The 27,031-nt window shown below is 56.8% G+C and overlaps 1 protein-coding gene across 1 annotated transcript in view; it reads right to left on the reverse strand.

Annotated features, from left to right (window-relative positions):
* TRIOBP (TRIO and F-actin binding protein) overlaps nt 1-27,031 on the reverse strand; it is a 51,477-nt gene that overhangs the window by 12,663 nt on the left and 11,783 nt on the right. Inside the window, 9 exon segments of the mRNA XM_059402042.1 lie at nt 1,451-1,560; nt 1,926-2,015; nt 2,141-2,209; nt 4,757-4,813; nt 13,757-13,894; nt 15,997-16,074; nt 18,662-19,837; nt 20,515-20,629; nt 25,298-27,031. The exon segment at nt 25,298-27,031 is cut by the window's right edge and continues 2 nt beyond it. Coding sequence (XP_059258025.1) covers nt 1,451-1,560; nt 1,926-2,015; nt 2,141-2,209; nt 4,757-4,813; nt 13,757-13,894; nt 15,997-16,074; nt 18,662-19,837; nt 20,515-20,629; nt 25,298-27,031 — 3,567 coding nt within the window.

The raw sequence follows: 27,031 nt of genomic DNA on the forward strand, positions 1-27,031 counted from the left end.
GGGCAGCAGAGCCTCGTCAGGGGATGGAGTGAAGCACAGCCCCGCTGCCCACCCCCGGCCAGGACCGGACCCCCATCTAGAGGTTAGGACCTGGGCTTCGTCACTAACAGACCCTGGCAACCATTCCAGGGCCCACGCTCAGCAGCAGAGGCACCAGGAGAGCTGGGTTCCCTGCTGGGCCCCCAGGGACCTCATCTGTAACATGGGCCCACAAAGCCGCTCACAGAACGGACACGAGGTCCCGGGGAGGGCAAGTGTGCAAAGCAACCAGGGCCCTTGGCCAGTGCTGGTCATAGAATCGTCACCAGAAGTGTGGTTTAAGGCATGGTCCGGGGCCCCAGGGGCTCATGGGAGGAGAGGGAAGACGAGGTGAATGGTGGTGAGGAGCTGGACGGTGACCGGAGCGCTGACTGCGGCAGGCCTCCCCTTGCTCCATTAGTAACAGCGGGGCACATAAGTGAGCCAGCCAACCCCACCCCTAGCACCCCTTGCAGCTGCGGGGCCCCGTGACTACATTCTGGCCAGGGGTGTGGTTCCCTTTAAAGGACGGGCCATGCCCTGGCTGGACTCCAGGCTGGGACTCCGTGAGAACCAAGCCAGACGCAAAGGTGTGAGCTCTGGGCCACGGAGCTGCCCCACCAGGTCTGGATCATGCACCTCTGGATTGTTCTAGAGACAGAAAGCAAGTGCTCCCTTATTTTTGCCTCTTTGTGTGTGTGTGTGTGGGGGGCTTCTTTGTTAGAGCCGCCAGGCCTACAGACTAACTGAAAGTCCAGCCGCGAAGCCCCCGAGTCCACAGGGGGCTTCTGCGCACATCCCTCCTATGAAGCCGACGTCACGCTCAGCACAACAGATGAGAAATCGGACCCTCAGACAAGGAAGTCACTGGCCTGGGGTTGAATAGCTAAAGTTTGGCCCAGGAGTGGGGCTCAGACGTGGGTCCCCCACCACCACACGCCGCTCGTGCTATCCAACTGCTGTGGTTCCCAGCCCCCTGCAGGGAGCGAGCGTTTATACTGTGTGGGGGCTCTCCCAGCAGCCCAGTCCCCCTACCCCCCTGCACGGTGACCTCGGGTGGGGTGAGAACCTCACCCAGATGACCTAACCACACATTCTCCCCAGCACAGGCTTAGACACGGCTCCCACGGCTTCCAGACAGTCGGCTACCTCTCGGGGGCCTTTGACTCACTGGCATCTTCTCCAAAGAGTCAAGGTCCCCTCCCCTCCTTTCAGGATGTGGGGACCACAACGGGATGGCAGGCAAACCTCAGATCCTCCAAGTATTTCCAGGTGAGTGCCAACAATGCTCACTGCCTCTCTCCATTCTGTTGATGGAGGAACTGAGGCCCCGGAGGTACAACCACGGGGCCTTCAGCTGGGTGCCAAAACCCCACTCAGGGACACAGGGGTGGGTGCCTCCCTCAAGGTCCCAGGCCGGCTTGGCACATACTTGGTGACATCTGGGGCCGTGGTGGGTCGCACAGTCTTCCTCAGAGCCTCAATCCAGTTTCTCCGGATACCCGAGGTCATGGCCGACAAGGTGTAGACGGCATCCTTAGTCTGCAAGTCCACCCCGCAGGCAGGTTTGCCACATGGCCAGCCCTGCCCCCCACCCCTGCTCCCTCGCCACTGCGCACCCCATGGAGGGTGGTCCTTTCCCCGCAGGACGGAACCTGAGGTCCTGCCCCAGGGAGGAGCTGGGGGGGCGGTTGCCAAAGCTCCCTCCACCGGTGGCTCCAGGATCTCCCCAACATCCCGCCCTCCCCCGCCACCTGTGATCTCTGGGGCCTCCCCAGACACGCCAGGCGTTGGCAGCAGAGCTTCTGACCAGCTCTGAGGACCACCTCCGGGACAGCAGGTGACAGGAGCCAGTCACGAAGCCCGCCCCCTGCCCCCCCATGCCACCCCGGCTGCACGAGGCTCACATGGATCTGGAAGCCATAGTTGCGTTGCACGGCGTACTCGGTGACATCCGTACAGGAGCGCAGGTCGATCTCACCATCCAGCTCATCGGCCTGCCGCAGGGAGGCCCACGATGGTCCACGCCCTCCACTGCCCCGCCCCGGGCCCCCCGCCCCGATCCCCTTCCAGGGCCCCCCAGCACCTGACAGGGGCAGAGAACGCCCCTACTCGGTCTCACCTCCTCAGCGGTGGAGTCCCGGTAGTACTTAAGGCTGGAATCCGTCAGCACAAACCAGTGCTTCTTCCACTGCGAAGGAGAGGGAAAAATGAGCAAGGGGAGAGGGGCTGTGGGGCGGGGGATGACAAAACGGGGGGGTGTGAGCACCATTCTGCAGCTGTCCTCGGTGCTGCTGGGTTGACGGCACCTTCTTCTGCCCTGCTGATGGCCCAGGGGGCAGGGGACAGAGCAGAGACAGAAACTCCAGATCTGAAGCCTGGCCCCTCCAGGGGCCGCATCTATGAAATGGGTTGGCTTTTCCTCAGTGCCGACACCTTCCCTATCCTTCTGGGAGCCCTTCTCTGATGTGCTGGCAGTCCTGTAGCCCTCCTGACCCTCTCCATCGAGATCACCATGGTTCCTACACGCAATCCCTCCAGTGCAGACGAGGAAGGGGCTGTGACCTGTGTAAGGTCATTCGCCTGGCAAGTCAGGGAGCAGAACTTTACATGTCTCTTCCCCTAGACCCCTCTAGGTCACCTCAGTAGCCAAGGTCAAGTGTCTCAGAGTGAATGGAAGGTGGCCTGGGGGGAGGCGTCTGAACGTGGGTCCTATTCTGTTCGCTGAGCCGGGTGTTGGTTACACACGTGTTCAGCTTGTGAGAGGATATTCTCTGCACATTTATGACTTGGGCCCCTTTCTGCAGTGCCTGTCTGCTCCAGTGGGGTGAGGCCGGCAGGCAGGCCGTGGAGGGCAGGGGAGGGGTGGCAGAACAGCTCATTATTAAATTCTCCAAGCTCAGCCCATCCCTGGGCTTCTGGCCATTGACTGGAATGCCAGTCGAAGTCCGCCCACTCCCAGGGTCAGAACATGCCACCCCGTCCTCGCCCCCCCAGGGGCTCCCCCACACCAACAAACTCTACCCAAGTCTAAGGCTAAATACTTAGTGTTTTTTCCTTAAGAAGATGGCAAGTTTTCAAGGATGTGCCAGAATGACACTTCCGACTTCTTTGCACACAGCCTCTCCTAAGAAATAGGGTTTAGCATCCAAGAGACCTAGGTTACAATTATTTTATCCCTTGCTAGCTGTGTGTCTTTGATCAGGTATCCTGACCTCTCTGAGTTTTATTCTTCTTGGCTTGGCAAGCGGGACTAATAAGAAGTCTCCTAAGCCCTCTTGTGAGGTTAGAAGTATCTATCCCTTCCTTGTATGTCTCTCATGGCACTTAGCATAGCGTCAGGCACTAGGTTACTGGGGACTGTCCTAGCAATGGCCTGAGTTGCCACTCAGGACCTCAACTGCCCCTCTACAAAGCAGGGCAGGGCTTCTGTGCCAAATCGTCTCTTTGGCCCCTGCCTAATTTGGCCTAATTTACAATGGCTGAGATAGGAGTCAGATGGAGTTCCGTGGCCTTAGGCAGCCCTAGTTCTAGGCCTGGCTCTACTGCAGGGGCTACTAGGCCCAGAAGAGCTGGAAGCTCAGATGTGGGCCTGTCCCCTGTCTGTGTACCCAGGGGCTGAGCTGGCTGAACTCCCAGGGCCCTTCCAGCTTGGACATTCCAAAACCCTGCGAAAGAAGATGAGCAGCGGCCAGTTCTGGGTGGGGCCCATCATCTCTGCCCTCCAGAGACCCTGGGTGGGGAGGCTGAGAAGGGTCACTGGCAGGGTGCCAGGCCTTGTGTGATCCTGGAGCACAGCCAGCCGCCGACTGGCGAGCAGGCAGCAGGAACGGAAGGCTGTGGGCTGGAGGGAATAAAACATGTGGGTAGGAAACACAATGAGATTCCCTTTGGCTCTGAGCCCTCCCAGGCATGTGGGCTGCACGCAGGCCGAGCCACGGGCGCATGCAGGACAGGGGCGGGGAGCCGTCCCCTCCCGGGCTGAGTGGGCAGGAAGCCAGTTCCAGCTCCCAGACTCCATCCAGCCTGGCAGCTGAAAGGGCAGAGCCAGCGAGAGGCCGCTGTCCCTCCTCGTTCTAAGGATGGACGCATTAGACAAAGGGAAGGGTTACTGGCTGAGCTCTGTCAGGGACCCTACATGTCTCGACCTCCCTGACCCTGTTGTCCACCCTGGAAAGAATCGTCATTGTCCCTCATGCCCATTCCACAGATGTGGCTCCTGAGGCCAGAGGAAGCTCTGGATCGACCAATGGAGCCCCAGGCTGGTCCTCTGAGGCCCACTTCTGTGGGGAGGGAGAGGCTCCTGCATGGCTGAGGCCTTGGGAATCCGCAGTCTCAGGACAGTTGATCTCTTGGAGCCCTTCCATCCCAGACTCAGCCAGCGTCGTCAAGAGGGGAGAGGGCCCAGGGCCTCTCGATGACACATGGGGATGAGGGGCAAGGAGGTCTCTAGTCCTGAGGCCCTGTAGGCCTGTGGACTGTTCTAGCAGGCCGAGATGACCGCAGCCTCTGCCTTCCCACGCCCCCAGCCCAAGGCCCTCTGGGACTGAACGAGAAACCCCTGCCCTCACGGTGCCCACTCTTGGCCCCCCTGGACCCCCTCCACTCAGAGGCCAGGCTATCCAGAGGTGTGGATAAGCCGTGGAAGCAGCTCAGCCTCCTGGGCTGTCCCCAGGGACCTACTGGGGCCCCGAAGCTGCCCAGGCCACCCCCTCCACTCTCGCTGCAGCCCTCCTACCTCTCCAGGCTCGTCCAAGATCGACATCCATCCCTTCTTGAAGTTGAGCAGATCGGGCTGTGGGAAGATGAGCAGGCAGGTGATTTAGGGCTGGTGGAGAGCCAACCAGAACTGGGGAGGAGTGGGCACCCATCTTGCCCCCCAGAGAGACCAGGAGATGGGGGCGCTGAGGACCCAGGTAACCCCCAATTCCAGGTAGGCTCTCAGCCACTGAGGCAGACCTGGCCCCTTTCCCCAACAGTCTCTGAGAGCCAAGAGGGCAGGCAAGGTGACATCCACCGTAGATGTCCAGGCTCCCCCCTGCAACCAGCCTACCTCCTCACCGAACAGTGAGAGACAGAGTGGCTCTGCCTACAGACGCCAGAGAGCACTGAGAACAGCCTGGACCAGAAGGGCCAAGCCAACTGTCCAGCTGCCCTCACTGAAGAGGCCGGGAGGCCCACGAGGAAAACGCCTTCATGTGTTCATCCCCCACTCACTGACTCTCCCGTGTTCTGACCAGCCTGCCCTTTCCATGCCTCCTGGAGACCCTGAAAGATGGGAGTCAGGCCCAGGCTAGGGTCAGAGATCCTCTGGTGCCCTCCAGATCTCTGGAAGGACCAGGAAGGTGGTACCTCAGTCCTGGCAAGCCCCACCTGGTGGGTGCTGCCCAGCGGGATGCGGGCCCGGGGTCTGGGGGCTCCCAGCTGCAGCATGTTCCACAGAGGGCTGTAGGCTAGGTACCCCCTTTTTCCCCCCCAACACCCAGGGCCTAGATGAAGCAGCCATTCATCCAGGCATTTTCTCTGGCCACGCCCATCTGATGGGCTCCAGCCACCAGACCCTCCTGGCCCAGGCGCAGACTTCTGTAGGTCCTGGTCCGCTCAGCAGAGTGTCAGCCCCTGCTCCCTGGCAGGGCGGAGAGTGGGGCGGGCCAGGCTGCAGGGCAGGAAGGAGGCGGCCACCTGTTGCCATGGCCCTGAGCCCACCTATCAGCACCGGCATCATGGCCTCACCAGGCCAAGGTGTCTGGTTGCTGGTTGCGTGGAAGGAGCCTGCAGCAGGGCTCAGTGGGGTGGGCAGCAGAGACAGCAGCTGGTAACCGGAGCCACCTGACTTGGCTACCTCCCCTGACCCGCCTTCCTCCCCATTCTCCTCTTCTGCAGGTGGAGGAAGTGGCCCACGAGGGGCTTGTGCCAGCAGCCTGGACATCCAGAGCCATCCGGAGCCATCCAGAGCCCAAGCTGTGGGGCCAGAGCCCTTGGATCTCCACAGGCCCGCATCCCCACCCCTGCAGGGCAGCCCCTCCCTGCCTACCTGTATGAGGGAGAGGACCCGGGCTCTGCTCTCAGGAGCTGGGAAACCTTGGGGCTGTGTTCGTCCTGTCTCTCTCCATCTGCCCTTACCCTGCTCCCCACCAGTGCCAGAGGCTGCTTAGGACAGTCCCAAACTAAGACCGAAGACTGGCAGCTACACTCGGGGCCACCAAATCACCTGGGTGACCTCCATTCAGATGGGGACCTCCAGTGACCCCAAGGCTGGCATGCTGTGACTGGGTGTCAGCAAAAGCCTGCTGAATAAATATTACCCTCCTTTACCTTCCTGGTCTAAACCCCTGTGCTGGTCCAGGGGAAAGCTCCTGGGAAGGGACCAGTGGACTACCCAGCCCATAGACTGGGCCAGGGTTGGGAGGCTGGCCATAGGCTTCCAGGAGAGAGCAACTAGGATGACAGGCTGGGACCCCAAGCGCTGCCTGGAAAGCAGAGGGTGGGGCGAACATCACATCTCCTCCCTGACCCCTGGCTATCTAACACAGCACATATTGGGGGGGCAGGTCCTGCACTCCCCCAAGCTTTGTGAGAGGGCTGAATGAGCTACACATGGAGAAGCTCAGTGACCTTCTGGAAGCTGCTCACCACCCCGGGTGCTAGAAAGCATGCTGACCTTAAGGAGGGGAGGAGGCTGCCAAAATGAGATTTTAAATCCGCTGACAGGGAAGGTCCTGCAGTAACCTGGGAACCCCTGTCCAGGGTCAACAGGTCTGCCAGCCTAGACCTCTCCTGCTGTCCCTTCCCACATGGCCTCTAGGGCCCAGCCACCCTTCCTCCACCTGAGAAAGCTCACCTGCCCTTTGTCCCTCCAGGGGTACCGACCAGCTCTCTCCTCCTTTGGGTCATGGCCACGGCCACAGGTCAGCACAGCCTCCCACCTGCCTGGATCACTGACACGGACCCCTCTAAACACAAGCTTGGCGGGCAGACCCCCTCAAAAAGGTCTAAGTGTCACAAGTCTGCTTCAAACCTCCAGGGGGCTGCAAGACGAGGTCTGGCTGCCTGACAGCACACAAGCTTCAGCTCACCCGCCCAGCCGGCATCCCCCTTGCACAGGGAACCCCATCTTTATATCGTCACCACATATGCTCTCTGATCGGCAACACATCAGGACTCCAGGCCCTCCACACCAGCCCATGTCCTCTGCTGAAATACCAGGCTTCCTCCTCCACCCGGGACCAGGCAAACCCCTACTCGTGCGTTAAGACCCAGCTTAACTGCCACTTCTGTGGCCCCTTTCCCAGTACACACCACACACCATGCCAGAAAGTGCCCTCCTGCAGCCTCTGCTGTGTTTGTGATGGTCTCGAAGCCATTCACTTATCCCTCACAGGCCAGAATAGGAGCAACTCACCGTTAGGGACATGCCTGTTCACCCTCCAGTCTAAGGGAATGTTTGTTGAAAAACAATTTTTTTTTAAAGCACCGGGCACTGTTTGAGGCCAGGAAATCAGCTGCGAAGGGGAGATGTGGCCCCTGCCCTGGTGGAACTCAGGAAACAGACAGACAATAAACAAGTGGACAGGTATATAATTTGATGCCAGGCAGTGGCTAAGGCAGGAGGCTCCAAGGGCAGGGTTGCACTGGGCGAAAGCTAAAGGAGGTGGGGCAGATCTGGACTCCAGGCCTGGCTTTACCCATTCACGGCAACTTTACCACATGCTCCCTACAGATCTCTGAGCTCAGGGCTGGGGGTCAGGAGAGAGGGAAAGGGTGTGAAGAAGACACAGGAGGGACACCAGGCTGGGGCAGGCTCAGGCATGAAGGCAGCCATGATGAACCCAGCAAACGCTGTCAGCAGAGATCATGAGCCATCTCTCTGCTCCAAAACTTTTCTTGGCTCCCCAGTGCCCCTGATCAAAGCCCAAACTGCTTCTCCTGGCCTTTGAAGCCCTCCTTTCAAGGCCCCTTTTCTATGTTCTCACCTTTCCCCAAACACAACCAAGGTGTCTGTCTACACTCTTCCCTCCCCCAGTCCATTTCCATCTGACAAAATCCTCCAATCACGGGAGGGTGTCTTCCTTTGGAAGCCCCCTCCCACTGCAGGGATATGCTGTCCCTCCAAGTACCCCCCACAGGCGGCCTGAAGCAGCCCCCTCACCATGCGCTTCCCCTTGAAAGGCAACAGTACATTTCTGTCTAGCCCCAGAAAGAAAACTGGGGCTATCTAACTGGTTATGTCACCCGGGCAGGTTACTTCCCCTCTCTATACCTCAGCGTTCTCATCTGTTAGATGGGAAGTTAAAATCATCGACCTTAAAGGATCAACTCTGGTAACGTGAAAGCACCCACTTCAGGGTCTGGCAGGCACCCCGCAGTAAATGCAAACATCCTTCCCGGGGCCTGGGGGCCTGAGGGTGGGTGGCCAGGACACTGACTCAGCGCCTCCCCCCACATCCCTCTCTGCTCACTGACCAAAGGGAGGCTGCTGACTACAGGAAGAGCCAGCAGGGAGGTGGCAGGATGTGCGGAGGCCGAGGAAGTCCAAGCAGCGGCCAGGTCATCACACTCACAGGGGCAGGGGCCCTTAGGGCCAACCCTCAGCAGCCCAGCCCACTTCTTGTCAGGGTCTCCACTAGCCGAGGAAAGGGGAGGTGCGCATGCGCAAACACACCCAGCTCCACTCCATCACCCCACCCGTCCAGGCTGTCAGAGCCTCCCTAAGGCGCTAGCCAGAAACCAAAAGCAGCCCCGCCCCTCCCTTCCAGAACATCATGGTCAAGGGGCCAGACTGACCTGGAAAGAGGCTACTCCTTCCTTTACGCTCAGGGTAACCCAGGGCAACACCACCCCTCATCCCTCATGCCTCAATTTACCCAAATGTGAAATGGGAATAATGGTGAACTCGGCTGTGGGGCCCGATGTGATCATTAAGGTACAGGTAGTGACTTGGGTAATGTCCATCCCCAAGAGAAAGACGAATCTCTGCCATCGTGTCCCCCACGTCGCTCGTGGACTTGCCCCACCCAAGGCCCCAGCGCCCCTTCAAAAATCCCAGCATGGGCTCCCGGACGGGCGCAAAGAGGCGGCTCCTTCTCACCCACCCAACCTCGGGCCAGCGCCCACACGGGTAGGCAGCCCTCCCAGACCTCGAATGGTTCTGTGCGACCCATTCGAGCCGGGGAGCGCCTCTCTCCAGCCCCGGACGAGACCCCAGACCCAAACCAGGCCCATCCTCGTTCCCTCCCACTGCCTGGAGCCTTGGGAGTCCCTACCGGTACGGCAGTTCGGGAGAATGCAAGGGAGCTGGAGGGGAGGTGGGAAACGGCCATCCCAAATTGCCCGCGACTGGTCCAGCTAAAGTTGCGGTGGGTCGGGGGGGGGGGGTGTCGGAAGGGGCTGCCCAGGACAGAGAGTTCCCACTGCGTCGAGGTCGCCCTGGCTCCTCGCCGGGAAAGGTGAGGAAGAAATTGGGGGTTAGTTGAGGCAGGTCGGCCGGCCTGTGCTGCTGGGGTCGCCTGTCTTCCGGCCGAGACCTCCTCTCGCCTCCGGGAAGTGAAGGGGGTGCCCCGGAGGGGAACGGCTCGGCTCTGGCTCGGGCCGTCGCTCTCCGCCCGGCCTGGGGCGCAGAGGGGCTGCCCCGCGGGGGCACTCACCGTCATGGCGGCGCCCCGGGGCGGCGGGAGCAGGAGGCAGGAAGGTGGTAAGGGCTCTCGGGCCGGGCCCAGCAGCGCGGGAATCCCGCCGCCGCCGCCGCCGCCGCCGCCGCCCCTCTCGGCCGCCCGCCGCCGCTCCTCCAGCCCTTCCCTTCCCCGGCGCTGCCCCGGCCCCTTCCATCCGCCCATAAAACTTTTTTTTTTTTTTTTTCAAACTTCCTGGGAGGACCCGGGAGGGCCAATGGGCGGCGAGAAAGCCAGGACAAACAGCGGCGGGGGCCGCGGCCGGACCAATGGGAGCGCGGGCCGGCCCGGGGGCAGGGCCTGCCGCGACGGGACGGGCGCGCGAGGGCGGTCTGGGCGGGCGGATGGGGGCGGAGGGAGCCGGGGGCCGGACTCCGGCCGCGGGCGCGCAGGGAGGAAGGAAGGACTCAACGTGCAGGTGATTCGGCCCGGCCCGGGCGCTGCAGTGCTGGGCGGGGGCAGCCGGGTGTGGCACCCAGTCGCCCTGTTATGGCTCCCGCGAGCCGCCGGACGGAGCGATGGGTCCACTAACGGCTCGGCCCCTCGGTTTGATGGAGACGTGGGCAGTGCACCCAGTCCCAACAGCTCAGCGGGTCCCCCTCGCCCAGCCCCGCTCGTTACCTGTGTCACCTAGTTTCTGCCTCACCAAAGACCTGACAGGGAGGTGTGCCCGTCCCCATTTTAGTAATGAGAAAAGAGAGGCTCAGAGAGGTGGGCCGACTTGCCCAAGGTCACAGTAAGAAGAGACGGGATTCCTAGCACGTAATCTAAGCACAAAGTGACTTCTGGAACGGTAGGGCATTCCCCAAATGGCTCCTCCTCCCAAGCCGGTCTTTCTGGGCTTAAGAACCCAGTTTTGGGTTCTTGGATGTGGGCTACACCCGTTTCTCACATTCCCAGCACTTGGCAGGTTGTAAGAGGCCTTTTGCCTGCAGGAGCTCCTCTGAGCCTTGCAGCGGTGGAATTTGAATTGTGATTCAAACCCTGTGTTACCTTCAGCAGGGTACTCGGCCTCTCTGGGCCTCAACTTCACCCTCTGTAAAAGGGAATAATGCTCTTATGTCGTGATGTTCCTGTAAGGATGAAGTGTTAATTTAAGTACAGCGCCTAGAACAACCCCTTTAGCCCTAGCTAGCTAACGTTTGGGGGCGGGGTACAGGAGAGCTTGGAATAATTGCCCTTTAAATTTTCTTCCATCTCAGTTTGGAGTTCAAAAATTATTGCTGTCATGACTATACTTACTCTCGGGGCGCCTGGGAGGCTCAGTCGTTAAGCATCTGCCTTGGGCTCAGGTCATGATCCCAGATGGGATCCAGCCCTGCACCAGCCTCCCTGCTCTGCAGGAAACCTGCTTCTCCCTCTCCCACTCCCCCTGCCTGTGTTCCCTCTCTTGCTGCGTTTCTCTCTGTCAAATAAATAAATAAAATCTTTTAAAAACCCACAAAACTCTAATTACTCTCCCTACTTCACAGATAAAGAAACAGAGGCTCAGGGAGCTGAAGTTTTTTCCCTGCATTTCCCTCTGGGTGCCTCTCCTCCACCCTTGAGGAATGAGGCTGAAAACCAGCCTATCTTCCTTTAGACACGCCTTCCTGCCTCCACATGCTGAGTCTTCCCACTCTGCCCCTGTACCTCACTCAGGCGTCTGGTCCTTGGTAGAGTGAGTGAATAAACAGAAGACCTCCCCAGCCACCAGCACTCTGGCCCAGTGGCCCCTGATAGCACCAGCCTCCTTGCTGCTTTCCTGGCCTCTGGGACTCCTCTTGTAGTACCCTCAACCCAGCGATTGTCAGATCACTTCCCTGCTCCAAGTTCAACACCTCCCAGGTGCTAGTAGATCAGCTCTGCCTACTTGTGCCAAGCAGTCAGCGTCCATCATAATCGGACCCTTACCTGTTGTCTTCCATTATTATACACACATATTGTACATGCCAGGGACACAGAAGATGGAGCCACTGGGAATTCTCAGAATAAGTCAGGTCCTTTGTACCTCGGATGGGACTACACGATGCATTCCCCACCGGGTCTGGAACACTTCTCTTCCTGTCCTCTGTGCCCCAACACACACATACACTCTCCCTCTCTCTCCTGCCCCTCCCTTCCGTCTCTCCAAATGTTTGTTTGCTCAGAAAATGCCTCCTTACCCTCCAGGTCTCAGTCCAAAGGAAGCCGAAGTGCCTCCAGCACAGAGACTCTCCTGGTCCGGTGCTCCCTGCTAGTCTGTATATCCGGCCACTAAAGGGATGACCACGCTGTGTTCTTACCAGTTCCGTGTCAGTGTCCTCATCACACTGAGCTTCTCGTGGGCAGAGACAAGAGTGTTTTTGCCTCTATCTTGGAGACCAGCCCAGGGCCTCAGCCCACAGTAGGTCCTCAGTAAACATAGGTCCGATGAAGGTGAAGGAATGACTCCCTTGCCACAGCTTGTCCTGGTTCAGACAGAGATGGCACAGACCCAGGGACCCAGGGCCACCACCAAGCTGCAGGGTTATCCATCTCCAACTGTTACTTGATTGAGGATAACACCGTGAGGCTCAGAGAGGGTGATGATGGCTCAAAGCCATACACGTTAGAGACAGAGACAGAACTCAAGCCTGGGCTTCCTGGCTCTTGACCTGGGACCGATTCACTCTCCAACCCAAGAGATGTTTGAAGCCGCTCTAAGGAACTGTCTGGGAGTCCCTGCTGGCAGTTCCATCCCATCGCTCCTGACTGTTCTCCCTCCCAGATGAGAAACCGGCTGCCAACTCATGAGCCTCCGTAGCCACATCTGTGTAATGGGGAAAATCCGTGAAGATTCTCAGGGCTGCAAGCAGCTCGGAAGAGAGCAGGAAGCACGGAGATGGGAGGGCTCTGCGGTCAAGGCGAGTAGGGACCGAATCTCAGCTCTGCCCCCCTGTGACCTAGAACAGTCTCTCTCCTCACTGAGCTTCATGTTCTCATCTGTAAAATGGACAGTGTGCACCATACTCAGCGTGCCTGGTGCTGAGGAGTCCACGCGATCCGGCATGGCCACGGCATGTCACATATGGGACGCAGAACTGAGCACAGAGGCACCCAATACATGCTGGTTATCATCTCACCCAGGGCTTGAAGGTCCCACCGTGCCCGGCTAACATGTTTGTCTGATCACCAAAAGCCGCATAGAGGCAATCATGCAGTGGCTGGGAAAGGTAGTGTTTGGACACGCCCCTCCCCCCCCATCTCTGTTCATCCGGATCTCCCTGAGCTCTCTCTGCAGCCTTGAGAGTCGCTATCGACTTTTCCCCTTTACGCAGATGTGGCCACTGAGGCTTGGGGTGGTTCGCGGCAGGCATTCTCTCATCTAAGAAGGAGGAAAATCAGCAAGAGGCTGGCTTCTCTAAGCCCTAGCAATGCAACGCCAGCCAGTCAGCTCACCTCCGTGAGCCTCCGTGCCATCATCTGCAAAATGGGTGTCCTGTCCCTAAGGTGCCCAGCCTAGTGCCAGACCCAGAGCCAACGAGAGTACAAGAGTCAGCCTGTCACTAAGAGAAGAGAGAGCCCTCGAGCCTGCCAGTGGTCCCTGGGGAGGCCCAGGCCGCTTGTCTCTGCTGTGAAGGAGGCAGGAGGGAGTGGGTCACAGCTGCCTCCCCTCCCCGCCCTTGAGGAAACCCTGAACCAGAGGCCCGAGTGTTTACAGGCCTCTCAGGGCAGCGGGTAGCTTACGTAATGCCAGATGTTTGTGAAACAGGCTCGGGCCCAGGTCTGAGACACACTTTGCAATCCCAGAGCCCCCCGCAGGCCATCCCTCTCTCCGTTCCTCCCCCAGCCTGGCTCCTCTTAGCCCAGGTGCTGACTGGGAGCTTTCAGCTGTGTGTTCAATCCCACCTGACCCCGAAAACCAAAAACAGCCCCAGTCCTGTCCAGGAAGTGGGAAATCGCAGTCACTCGTAGAGACCACGGGGGCCTTAGGACTCTGCTTCCATCTCTCCTTGCTCGTGCAGGCGCCTCCAACCCCCCACCCCCTACTCTCCCTCTCTTGACGGGTCCTTTCTCGCCTCCCACTCTCTCCCGCCCTCATCCCTCCCACCCCACTGGAGCCAGCCTACCCTTTGCCACCTGAGGACCCCCAGGGACAGCAGGAACGGATTGAACAGCGTGGGACGGTCCCCGGGCATCCGCCATGAGGTCACCAGTCGGCCCTTGAGTGGGCTCCCAGCCTTGCCCTCCGCTGGCCTCTTGTCTGCCTGTCAAACAGGGTCCAGTGTTGGCCCCCAGGTCCTTTTGGTGGGATGGGGGGCAGGTCCCTGAGTACAGTCTCCCCTGCCTATTCTGCCACGCCCACCTCAAAGGCCCAGGGCCCCCATCTTTCTCGTCTCACAGAGCTGCCAAGGAAAGAGCTTGTTAACTCATTCACACTACGGGGTGTTCGCCTGATAGGGCTCTTGGGGCTCAGCGCCTTTGGACACATGCCCTTCACCACCCTAAAGTCAGACCACCGGTGTCCAGTCAGAGGGGCGTGCAGACCCCTGCCATGTGTTCAGCCTGCATAGGGTTTTCAGATTATTTTGCGTTAGGTTCCAATGTTAAAGAATCAGGAGATTAACATATAATTGCATAGTTCCAGCTTCTCTTGAAATACCTAAAGACGTGGGAACTCCGGGTCCATCTTCCCCACGGTAACCAAGAGGTCACACAAGTACCCCCCCATCTGCCTTCCTCTCCCCCCCAGGAAAGGAATGAGTCACAGACTTTTGCAACCACCCCTGGCAGGCCCCCCAAATGCGGCCCCTTTGCAGACATCCTTGGGGAGACAGGCCACAGAGAAGCAGAGGCGCAGCTTACTGGCAGAGAGGAAGGACAGAGTCCAGGCATCCCCACTTTTCAGAAGCAAGAGATCATCTGGCAATGGGACCTAAAGCATCAGAGCACAGGCCTAGGATGGCTTTGGGGGAGGGGCTTCTCCCCCACCTTGCCACCACATTCCCCCGGCACAGCTCTGGCCACTGGACCAGGAGCTCCATGCATCCAGTTGGCTCCCGGCCCACACTCAGGCATACAGAAGGTGCTGGTTAAGTGTACGTGAATGAATGAATAAATGGATGGATGAATGAATGAATGAACGAATGAGCGAACAAGACAGGCATCGGCTCTGTCCAGTCCTGGTTGCCTGGGGCTATACTGAGAGGTTTCCACGTTGGTGGAGATTATCAGGGGACCCCTAGATGGCTATTTCTTCCTTGTTCACCAAACTCTGGCCCCAGGAAGTATGAAGAAATAACCCAGAAAGAGGAAGAGCAAAGTTGCCGGAGCCCCTGTGAGAGCTAGAAGCACCTTTAGTGACCAGTCCTCTGTCCCCTCTCGTGTCACAGACGGGGAGACGGGCCACCAAGCCATGAAAATCTCGCTGCCATTGGGGGAGGCCACGTGAGGAATCGGGACAGAACCAGCAATCAAAGGGACTGCAGGATGGGGGTCCCGAGCTCCAGCTTCTAGCTGGAGGTCAGCCTCTGCCTCGCTGTGTGACCTGGGATGACTCGTTCCCTCATCTGCACGGGGAGGGACAGAATCCGCCCCCGCCCAGCTCTGATGAGCGCCAGGGCCAGACCAGGGGGTTCCAGGCTGCCAGACAGATGCCTCCCCCACTCCCACCACCACCAATCAGCTTCTCCGGCGGCAGCGAGGAAACAGCGCAACAAGGGCAGGATGAGGAAAGCACAACCTCAAGCAGTCTGTCTCCTTCGCCCTGCCTCCCGCTGCTCCAGGCTGTCCGCTCTGACCTCACCTCTCTGGAGGCTGAGGGTGATGAGAACAGTCTGTTTGGCAGGTTGTGGGAGGGGCGGGGCGCAGTGATGGGCTCCAGTCGCTTGCCCGGCCTCCCGGCAGGCTCGCTGAGTCCCGCCCCCAGCACACATCTCTCCCAACCGCCCCGGGCCCTGGAGACCATCCAGGCTCAGAGGACAGCAGCACCTCCTAGCCCTCTTCAGTGGTTCTCTGGCTCCAGCTCTTGGAATCTCTACCCCTTCTCCCTGCCTGGCCAGCCCTCCAGAACCAGAAGGGCCTTGCCTTCAGTCATCATCGGGGTCAAACTGCCATTTGCCCAGAAAAGAGGAGTGACTTTTCAGGGCATCCTTGCAAGTCAAAAGCAGAACCTCAGGCCCAAAGATGGCTCTGCGACCCAGAACCTCTGGAGCCCCTTCTCTCAAGGCCCTACCAGGCACACAGATGACCCCATGGTGGAGCCAACCCTGGTCTGGACCATCCCAAAGCTCATCAGAGGACCTCAGCCCTCCAACCTGATTTCCCTTCCCTTTACCTCCCTATGAGCCCACACCCATGACCCAACTACCGAGTCTGCATGCTTCTGGTCGGTCAGTGAGTCTTGGCCTTTGCTTGGTTCTGACTCCTCGGGCTCCTCTGATTGGAACTGGAGATAAGAAAGAACATAGCTTAACCCATGTTATTCCCCAGACTGTATCCACCTTCTTATCCAACCATTCGTCATCCATCCATCCAACACCCATCTAGCATCCAACATCCATAGACCCATGTATAATCCATCCAACCAGCCAAAGTCTACCCCTATATTATCTACTCACTAACCTATTCAACATCCATCATCCTACTCATCCATCCGTCCTCAATCCATGTAGCCTTTCTCAACCCATCCAACATCCAACCATCCATCATCTTCCAACATTCATTCATCTCCCATCATCCATGTGCCACATTTACCCTTCCACACACCATCCATCCATCTATTTTCTACTCACATTCATCCCTCCATCAGTTCATCATCCCATCTGTCATCTAAGCAACATCATCTATCCAACTCCCATTACCTGTTCCACCATCACCCACCCAACTTTCGACCCAACAGCCCTTTATATAGTATATTTACTTATTTATCTGTCCATCGCCCACTTACACAACCACTGTCCACCATTTATCCATCATCTACCCATGATGATGGACCCACCCTCCATTTGTTTCTTGCATGCACTCAAGGTTCATGGATTCCCTGATCAATCATCCATCAAGTTGAGCTCCTCCTTTGTGTCACGTCCTGGGCCAGGGGCCAGAAGGGCAGAGATAAAGTAGACACAGCTCCCGCCCCCATGCAGCCCGTCTTTCTTATGGGGGAAATGGTAACTGAGTGTGGCCAGATGGAGGGGAGCAGAACCACTGAGCCTAGAAGGAAAGCATTACCAATGTAGAGGCGGGGTGGGTACTCAGGGAAGGTATCTCAGAGCAACGCACCTGGTCTAAGACTTGAACAATGAACGAGTGTTTGGTGACTGAAGAGGGAAGGGAAGAGCATTTTAAGCAATGGGAAAAGCCCGTGCAAAGGTAGGGAGATGAGATGGTCCCGCGGAGCTCTGCCAACAGCTCCACAAAGAGAGAGCAAATGAGGGGTGGGAGGAAGGCCAGAGGGAGGTCAGGCCAAGGATTTGCAAAGAGGGGGACCAAATGGCACCCCAGCAACCTGGTAAATACCTCTGCGATGTCATTCGTGAAATGCCCTTAAATACCTGTTGCTCCCGCCCCTCCCTGGAGGCAATGGCTAACTTCCTAAGGCCTCACCACTGAGCAAATGCAAGTGAAGGATCTTTCCAGCAGAGCGGGGCCAGGCAGCCATGTCCCAGCATCCACTGCGACCGAGCACCCCTCCTCCCCGAGCTGCCTGGGGTCCATCTGCCTCCCTGATTAGCCTGACAGCTTCTTGGGGTAGGGGGCTCCAAATTCCCGGAACTCCCTCTGGCCAAGACAGCAGGACCAAGCTGGTTCATCCCTGCAACTCTTTTGTCCATGCACTGAGTCGACTGGAGAGCCAGCAGACAAAAGCCTCAGAGAAATACAGCGAAAGGGGCTCCCGGGCAGGCCCTGTGCTCAGAGGATTTACAACATGGCAGTTAAAAACCGGGGTTTTGGTCACTGGGGACAACTGATACATGCATGACCCCTAGTAAATGCTGGATGAGGCCAAGCCTTCTCTCAGGTGGAGGCATGGGAGGCATAAGGTGTGAAGCACCAGGCTCAGAACCCGGGACAGCATGAATCCTCCCTGTCGTCCAGGAAGGCGGCGGCGTGGGGTGGGACATCAGGAAGTGAGGGAGTTTGGGTGATCAGGCAGAGCCTCCATACCACCCCTGCGAAGGCTAGATGGGAAGCATCTGGTCCCATTTTACAGGGCAAGAGAAGCTCGGTGCCCCAAAGCATGTGCTGTGTTTCCAGGGAGCTGAGGCCCCGTTCTGGCCTCCGGGACCCTCCCTGGCCACCATCTTCAGGTAGAGGCTCCAGGCAATGGCAGAGGGTCCCTGCTGCTGGGGCGAAGGAGGCAGGGAAGGGACCTAGTGAGCTCCCACTCTGTGCCAGGCCCTGGGCCTACCTTGCACACATGCCCTGATTTAAACAGCAGGGCTTAGCTCTTGGCGCAACCCAATCAGCATTGGCACAACCTCTTCCCTGTGCCTAAGAGAAGCTGTAGGGGCCAGAGAGGGCTAAGTGATGCTGTCTGGACTTTGAGGAACTTTGAATAGGGCAGTGGGGGAGGGGACTTGACCACACTGGTTGCGGTCCCAGCCAGGGTCAGGTGGGAGCCACCAGAGGCCACAGGAAGCAGAGCCTGAGCAGCATGGAAAGGGGCACGCCCTGGGCAGAGCACCTTGCTTGCCTGCCTGCCCCAGCCCTCACTAGCTGTGTGCTCTCTGGGCCTCAGGTTCCTGATCTGTGAATACACGGTGCCTTTCTCATCAGGTTGCTATGGAGATTAAATGAGGAAAATATCAGAAAACATTCAGACCCGGGCTTAGATGGGAGCTAATGCTGCTCATCAAAGAGTGTGGGTCGTTATCACTGATGCCCAGTTTGGGGGCTGGGAAAGTGCTGGTCAGGAGGGAGGGTTAGGGCTGAGCCTCGGAGGGTGTGCAGGAGCCGGAGGGAGGCCTTTCGAAGGATACTTTTCTGGGTGGGGCAGATTGTCAGGCTGCCCCTTGCATGGGAGATGAACTTACCTCCCACTCTGGCAAGCTGGGACCCTCTGCAGGGCTCCTGCTCCCCAGCTGGCCCATCTCTTCCAGACCAGCCATAGGTGAGGTCTCTGGTCCCCTCGTCACTCTGGTCTTTGGCCACTGGGTGGAGGTGCAGGCAGGGCTGGGCGGCTGGGCGGAGCTCCCGGGCCACTGCCCAGCGCTCTGGCTCTGTCCGTTGACCAGGGTGGACTCCTCCCAGCCATCAGGCTGGCCCTGTCGCTCTAGCTCCGGGGTGCCATTTGTGCCTGGGGAACCCACTTCTGGCCCTGAAGCCGGGGCCGGGGGACCCCCTGAAGCTGGGGCCGGGGGACCCCAGTGTCCAGCTGGGTCCTTGCGGGGCAGCTGGGCCCGTAGGAGTTCTAGGAGGCCTTCCCAGTCCAACCTGGGAAGGTGGGAGGTGAGCATCGACTCCTCTATCCGGCCCCAGGCCCCTTCTCTGGGCGCCCTGAGAAGGCCCACAAGGTCCTTCCAGTCGAGCTCGGATCGCCTCTCAGGACTGTGCAGGGGTGGGCGCGTTCCCTCAGCCCCCCAGCCCATGGTAGTGGGTATCTCAGGCCTCTGGGATTTCAAGAACTCTTCTGGGCCTACCCTGGAGTTCTCTGGGGGGCTCTTAGTCTGGTGGGCACTGGGCAGCTCCTGCAGGCTGGCCCAGCCTCTGAGAGCGGGCCTGTCAGGGGCCTCCCGAAACCTATTCCCGGGGGGCTCCTCCCAGGCCTCTGCCTGCCCCCTGTGGCCAGTCGGGCCACCCTCCTGCTCCCAGCTCTCCTCGGACTCCCTGAGAGGGCCCCTCCAAGTTCCCTCTGGGGCTCTGGCAAGCCCCCGGCTGGGCTCCCCAAGTCCTTGCCAGTCCCCCAGGCCTGGGCCCTCCTGCGGGCTGCTGCACCCTCTCTCCAGATGTCTGTGAGGGCCCTGGGTTCCTGGAGGCCCCTCCTGACTCCGCCACCCCCCCAGAGGCTGTCTTGGGCCTGCCCGGCCACTTTCCAGAGGTCTCTCTGTCCGCCGCTCCCTCTCAGGGGTCCTGGCTGATGTCCTTGGGGGCAGCGAGGTCCCCTGGAGCCGCCGGTCCCCTTCAGGCCGCCTCTCAGGGCTCCTGGGACGACACGGCTCCGCTTGACTCCGCCGGGCCGGTTCTGCCTGCTTCGCAAGGGGCTTGGTTACCTGAGGATGAGGTGAGGGGCTCGGTGAGGCTCCAGGACCCTGACCGGGCAGCCCCTCTGTAGGACAGACTGGTCCTCACCAGGCCTGGGGAGAGGCAGTCTGTGTCTCCGCAGCAGCCTGGAGGACAGCAGGTCGCAAAGCACCTAGGGTCCCTGATTTCCCTCCCTGGGGGGGTCAGCTCTTTCCTTTCACCCCGTCTCCTCACTTTCAGAAAGAGATCTTTAAAATGCTGCTTACTTTCCTGCTCCCCCACACCCCCTGGGCCAAGGTACTGATTCCGACCTGCACTATCAGGTTCCGGAATTTTCACCACCAATACCCCACTCCACTGGGTCGGCCTTGCTCTCTAAGAGTTTCTTTAAAAATACGACTCGCCACTTTGGAAGAGAAAGCCCTTAAAGCCGGAATGACGCATCCAGAAACGCCTCAACATAGCAGGTGCCTAAGCCCTTGAAGAAGGGCTATCTTCAAAGGACTAACGTGGGGTCCTTCTCAATTTTGCCAAGAGCTGCTGGCTCTTTGGGAGAATGGGAAGCCGGATGCCCATGATGGGAACTCTGACCCTTTCATAAAGGACCTCCCCTCCCAAGACCCCTGCCTGGTCCCTGGGGGAGAGGAGAAGCAGTGGCCCATATCTCGGGGGTGCAGGGGCCCCGAGGCAGACTGGCAGTGCTCACCTCCCTGCTGAGGGCAGGGCTGGACTGTCTTCGGAGAAGTTGGCTCTGACCTTGGCTGGGCCGCTGCGACCGCCCCTCGTCCCGGGCCTGGAAGGCCCCCGGTGCCTCGGACTTCCTATGAGCAAACGCAGCCCCCCCTCTGAGGGACCTTGGGGCTGTCCCACTCCCAGCATCCCTGCTCCTCTACTCCCGCCCACAACAGGAGGAGATGTGGGAGACTGGGAAGCCCCACCATGACCACATCGAAGCGCCCCAAGTAAGGGATGATCCTCTCAGGTATTCAGTTTCCCCTTCTGAAAAATGAGGATGGTCGACCACTCTAATCTATCTACCTCGGAGGGCGATGAAGTGGGGAAAAATTTAAGTACAGGTGTGTGTGGGGGGGCGCTTAGCCTTGGCCTCAACTACCTCCTGTCTCACTTAATACTTACTGTTTCTGACCACCACCCCACGAGCAGCCCACCACTCACCCCTAGACAAAGTTTAGACTGGACCTTTTGGGAATTAAGATTTATTGAGCATCTACTGTGTGCCAGGCACTGTGCACACATGATCATAACAGCAAACACTAACTGAGCACTTCCTATGTTCCAGGTGCCAAGCCCTTGACCGTCCCAGTTTGTCCATGCACCCCCTGAGGTGGGAGGGGAGATGTAGAGAGTTACGTGCCACCATATCCCATTCTCACTGCCCTTTTCCTGTCCACATGGTGAGTTTGGGATTTCCCAGGCTCGCCTTTCCTCCCCCTCGCTAACTAAGAGCTTTCTAGCACTTAGCCTTGAACATCCCAGGCCACCGTAGCTGCTGGTAAAAGAGCTCTGAGCAAGATCAGAAGGAAGAAACATCCTCTACATTCCCGGAAAGGCCAACGTAAACTGTCCACGCAAATGTCACTTCTAAGATGCCTGGACTCCAGGCATTGTTGCCACATCCAACCTCTAAGCTGTAAAATGTCCCTCGTTCCAGTTCATTGTCCTGCATACTGGGGTAGCTGTGAATCAGACCCATAGGGGCACCGGGATGGCTCAGTGGGCTAAGCATCTGCCTTCGGCCAGGTCAAGATCTCAGGGTCCTGGGATGGAGCTTCGCTTCGGGCTCTGCGCTCAGCGGGGAGTCCGCTTCTCCCTCTCCCTCTGCATCTCCCCCTGCTCATGCTCGCTCACTCTCGATCTCACATAAATAAATAAAATATTTTTAAAAACAGCAAGTTTTTCTTTTGAGTTCTGAGCAGAAGACTCACAAGAAACCAAATTTCTCTCCTCTGGAGTTAGGGCTTCTGTGTTTGAGTGCTGCCTGATCCGCTTCCATTTTTGATCTATCTGAGACCAGGGGGGTTCCTTGCTCTGCGAGATCTGAGGCCTCAGAGGGAGTTTTCCCCAGAACCAGACGTTGGAGGCTCCACAAAGCGAAAGCCCCAAACGTGACTCGGTTGGGGAGGAGAATAGAGAAAACCACTCGGTGCAGGGCGGACAGGAGAATGGGTGATCTTTTGCGTGGAAGCACTCTCCGTATAAACTCCAGCTTGCCCAACCCTCATCCCTTCTGAGAAGTTTCCCCTATGTGGAATCAAGAGATAGGAAGAAAGGATTCAAGAACATTCTGAGAAGCCAAAGGAGAAGCCCATCCCCTTGGGCTGCCTCTTCCTCAGTGTTGGTGTGGCAAAGGAAACATGTTTCCTCTGGAGGTTTGGATGGGCTCTACTCTACTTAGAGGGGGTATTAAAAAACAGAAGGCAAGGTGCCTGGGTGGCTCAGTGGGTTAAAGCCTCTGCCTTTGGCTCAGGTCATGATCTCAGGGTCCTGGGATCGAGGCCCACATCGGGCTCTCTGCTCAGCAGGGAGTCTGCTCCCCCCCCCCCACCTCTCTCTGCCTGCCTCTCTGCCTACTTGTGACTTCTGTCTGTCAAATAAATAAATAAAATCGTTTAAAAAGAACAAAAGTCATCAAGTCTAGCAAATTCCATGAAGGCTCTGTTTTAAATTCAAGAAATTACAAAGTATTTATATGATGCTAAGATAAGGGATTCCAAAGGCATCTAGGGGAGTAAAATGAAGCCTCAAGCCAAAACACCTAATGCTTTAATGTGATAGCCCGTTAAGAGAAATTTTCCAGGCTCAGTTACGCAATGCTTAGACAGAGTAGATGCTCAATAAACACATGTTGAATTGATATATAGGAGAACATAAAAGCATGATCCTCTAGCCACCCACTCAAAACTTTTAGTCCCTTACAGATATTTAAATAGGTTTTAAAATTTTATCTTCAGACAGCAAATGTTTTTCTATTTGGAAAAAGTGCCATACATGAGAAAAAAAAAAAAACTTTAAGTCTTCAGTAGAGTTATAAAGCCTTGGTTAAAAAGTAGATAGTTTACTTGACCAAAATGTAGACATGAAATATATGCAATTTTTCTTGTCTATCAATTATACTACCATAATGTTTTAAAAAGGTAAACAACTTTAAAAAGAGTAAAATAAAATGAATATAAGTACCTATGGAAAAATAATTAAGCGGTTAACAAGATTATAAACATATTCCTGACTTCTCTTATAAATGCTTTCTCTCTCTCAAAGTTATCCCCATAAGAAAAAAAAAAAAAAAAAGAACGAGAAGAAGAAAATATAACTGTGGTTTAAAGACCTTTAGTGTCCCTGCTGAATTATCAGATAAAATCGAAGTTAAGCAAATTGATATTGGACCAAAAATAGTAATCATAAAAGACCAAAGAAATGGGGATTTTTAGGGCAGTTCAATGTTCTGTGTAACAGCATAATGGTAGATACATGTCATTATACATTTGTCCAAACACACAGAATGTGCCCCATCAGAAGGGAGTCCTGCTGTAAAGTACGGACTATGGGTAATAATGATGTATCAATGTAGGTTCAGGGTTTATAAAAAACGCTCCACTCTGGCGGGGGCTATTGTAGTCGGGGTTGGGGAGAGGGATGCTGCATGTACAGGTGGGGTAGGGGCTGAATGGGAAATCTCTGTACTTTCGACTCAATTTTGCTATGAACCTAAAGCTGCCCTAAGAAAATTCAAATGTGTGTGTGTGCACGACAGCCAAACTATGGAATGAATCCAGATGTCCATCAACAGATGAATGGATAAAGAAGATGTGGTAGATACGTACAACGGAATACTACGTAGCCATCAAAAAAACCATGAAATCTTGCCATTTGCGACATGGATGGAACGAGAGGGTATTGTGCTGAGCGAAGTCAGTCAATCAGAGAAAGACAATTATCATATGATCTCTCTGATATGAGGAATTTGAGAGGCAGGGCGGAGGGTCATGGCAGGTAGGGAGGGTAAAAAATGAAACAAGATGGGACCAGGGAGGGAGACAAACCATAAGAGACTCTTAATCTCAGGAAACAAACTGAGGGTTGCTGGAGGCAGGGCGGTAGGGAGAGGGAATGTGCTGTGGTGAGTACTGTGAAATGTGTAAGCCTGATGATTCACAGACCTGTACCCCCGAAGCAAAAAACCCAGTATATATTAACTAAAAAAAAATTTTAAATGTGTGTGTATGTGTGGTTTCTTTTAAGGCCAAAGAGAGAATTACATTAATGATGGAGACCCCACAGGTTTTCACCTGGGTGGTAGTAAATGGATAAAACTTAACTGGAGAAGGAAATTTGAAGAATCAGAGGTCAGGTTGCTCTAGTAGATTCAAATCTAAGAGAAAACATTGCCCCAAGGAAAACAGAAAAATTCTGGAATGCAAAATACGACCCACTCCTGGGGTGGTGGAAAGTTCTCAAATGAGGTTTTGCGTCTCAGTCAATACACTATAATGCACTGAATTATACACCCGAGGTTTTGAGACTTCCAGACCTACTTTTTCGGGTTCTCTTAACCTTAACTCATGGAATTCCAGCCCCAATTCTGGAAAACTCTTGACGCTGCAACTGCCAGAGAAAGGAATCTCAGCCAGATCAGGAGAAAATGTTTTCCCTCCCCACAGCTATGCCAAAGCCAACGCTCTGGGTCATAAACCACCTGTGTGTCCCTGCTGACCAAGGTCACTGTGGGACACATGGAAAGGACTTCTGACACTGTTGCCATGTCTCACAAAAGTGACATGTAACTTCTACAAAATTTGTAATTCTGGGAGTTCTCTTATTTAAAATATGTGGTTTTTGCCATTCATTTTAAACTGACATCTCTGTTCTCTGAAGTTCAAGGTGACCCATGAGTTTTCTTGGTTAAAGCAAAAAAAAAAAAAAAAAAAAAAATTTAAAAAAATTGTTTTAATTTAAATTTTTTTTTAATTTTTTAAATTTAAAATTTTAAATTTTTTAAAGCAGAAAAAATATCATAAGTACTTCCTTTTCTCTCATGTAAGAAGGAAAAAAAAATAAACCTGTGAGTCTGGATCAAAGAAAGGGTTTGAGAGTTTAACCTTATTGAAATTACTGTACTAGCATTATCCCCATTTTACAGATAAGGAAACTGAGGCTCAGGGAGGTTAAATCACTTCACGAGGTCACATAGTTTGTTGGGGTGGGTTTGACCTAGGATTTGAACTCAGCCCACCTGACCCTGGCCTTTGATCTTAACCACTAGGCTACACACAGTATCACTCCGTTGTCCAAAAAAACCTCCTAAAATGTGGAAACAGAGAGAAGTGACTTGCCCAAGGTTACACAGCCAGTCAGTGGCACAGTGGGGATCTGAACCCTTTCCATCTGCCACCTAAGCCTGTGAAGCTTCCATCTGTCCTGCCACCGAGCCTCTTCCCCAGCCCACCTGGCTGGCCCCGCCCTGAGCTCACCTGCGCTCTTGCCCGAAGAGGCGCTCCACCTCCGCACGGCCAGGGCTGCGGGTGCGGCCACCGTTGCTGCACTGGGGCCCTGGCTCCCTCTGCGCCAGCCTCCTGGGCGGGGGCAGATCTGCCAGCATGGTGTACTCCTCCCTCTCCAGGTTGTGCCTGGTCTCCCCAGGGGCTGCTGAGCCCCGGGAGCCCCCTGAGCTGCCTGGCGGAGGTGATGGTGCCAGGAGTGCTAGGTCACTGGGGGGGTGGCGGGGAGGGGAGGAGGCTCGGGGTGCATCCCGGTGCCCGATGCACACTTGGGGAGGCAGCACGGGGGAGCCATGCAGAGAGTCAGTGGAGGGGGCCAGGCTCTCCATACTAGTCCCTGGGAGATCCTGAAAAAAGAGGGAGGGCTCCGGGGCCTGGCGTGGTGGGGATGAGAAAGAGGGCGCATCCCGGTGCCCGATGCACACGGGGGTGGGCATGTGGGGGGGCTCGTGCAGAGAGTCTGTGGAGGGGACGAGGCTCTCAGTGCTGGCCCTGGGAAGATCCTGGAATAACAGGAAGGGTTCTGGGGGCTGGCGTGGCGGAGAGGAGGCCCGGGGTGCATCCCGGTACCCAATACACACAGGTGGGGGGAGCTGAGGAGGGTCATGCTGGGTGGACTGAGTCTCAGTATCAGATGTGTCTGGGAGGAAGGGGAAGGGGACAAACTGGGTGTGGCGGGGGGGTGAGGAAGCCCGGGGGGCATCCCGGTGTCCGATGCACACGGCTGGAGGTATGTAGGGGGGGGTGTGGTGGGGCAATTCTGTCTCAGATGCGTGGGGTTCTGGGAAGAAGGGGAATGGGTCATGTTGCAAGTAGCGAGGAGGTGAAGAAGCTCGAGGGGCGTCCCGATGCCCAATACAGACCGAGCATGGAGGCTGGGAGGGCTCCGAAGAGGTCTGGGGTGCCCCGCGGGTAGCAGGGTACAGAGGTGAAGAGGTCCGGGAGGCACTGTGGGGGCCCGGGTTATGGAAGGAGGACGCAGCCTGAGATGGCGAGCCGTGCTGGGCAGATCCGGACGAGGACAGAGGTGGGTCGCGCTGAGCTGGCCTAGTGGGAGAGGAGGTCTGAGGAGGCCTGTCCCCTTGGGTTGGCCGAAGGGCAATGGAGGCCCAGGGAACCTCACTTTGCTTGGAGCGAGATGGGGAAGAGGTTCGGGGGCCTTCGCTCTGGGTCGGGCGGAGGGGAAAGGAGGCCCAGGGGATGTCTTTGTTAGTACGATGGGGTGAAGAATTCCTGGCGTTGTTCCGTTGAGCGGAGCGAGGGGGAGGGGACGGTCCAGGGTGGTCCCGTTTCGTGTAGCATCGAGGGGAGGATGCTCCAGGGCTGTCCCGCTGAGAGGAAGACTGTGGATTGTCTCGTTGACTATAAGAGGTCCTAGGGTTGTTCTGTTGAATACAAGAAGCTTTGGGGTTGTCCCGCGGGGTGGTTCTGCTGGGAGAGGCACCTCTGGGATTGTCCCGTTGGGGGCAGGGTGTCCGGGAGTTGTCCCGCGGGGTGGTTCTGTTGGGAGAGGCGCCTCTGGGATTGTCCCGTTGGGGACAGGGTGCCCGGGAGTTGTCCCGCGGGGTGGTTCTGTTGGGAGAGGAGCCTCTGGGATTGTCCCGTTGGGGACAGGGTGTCCGCGGGTTGTCCCGCTGGGTGCTTCTGTTGGGAGAGGCGCCTCTGGGATTGTCTCGCTGGAGACAGGACGCCCGGGAGTTGTCCCGC

Source organism: Mustela nigripes, chromosome 6, assembly GCF_022355385.1.
Source record: "Mustela nigripes isolate SB6536 chromosome 6, MUSNIG.SB6536, whole genome shotgun sequence".
NCBI classification, from domain to species: domain Eukaryota; kingdom Metazoa; phylum Chordata; class Mammalia; order Carnivora; family Mustelidae; genus Mustela; species Mustela nigripes.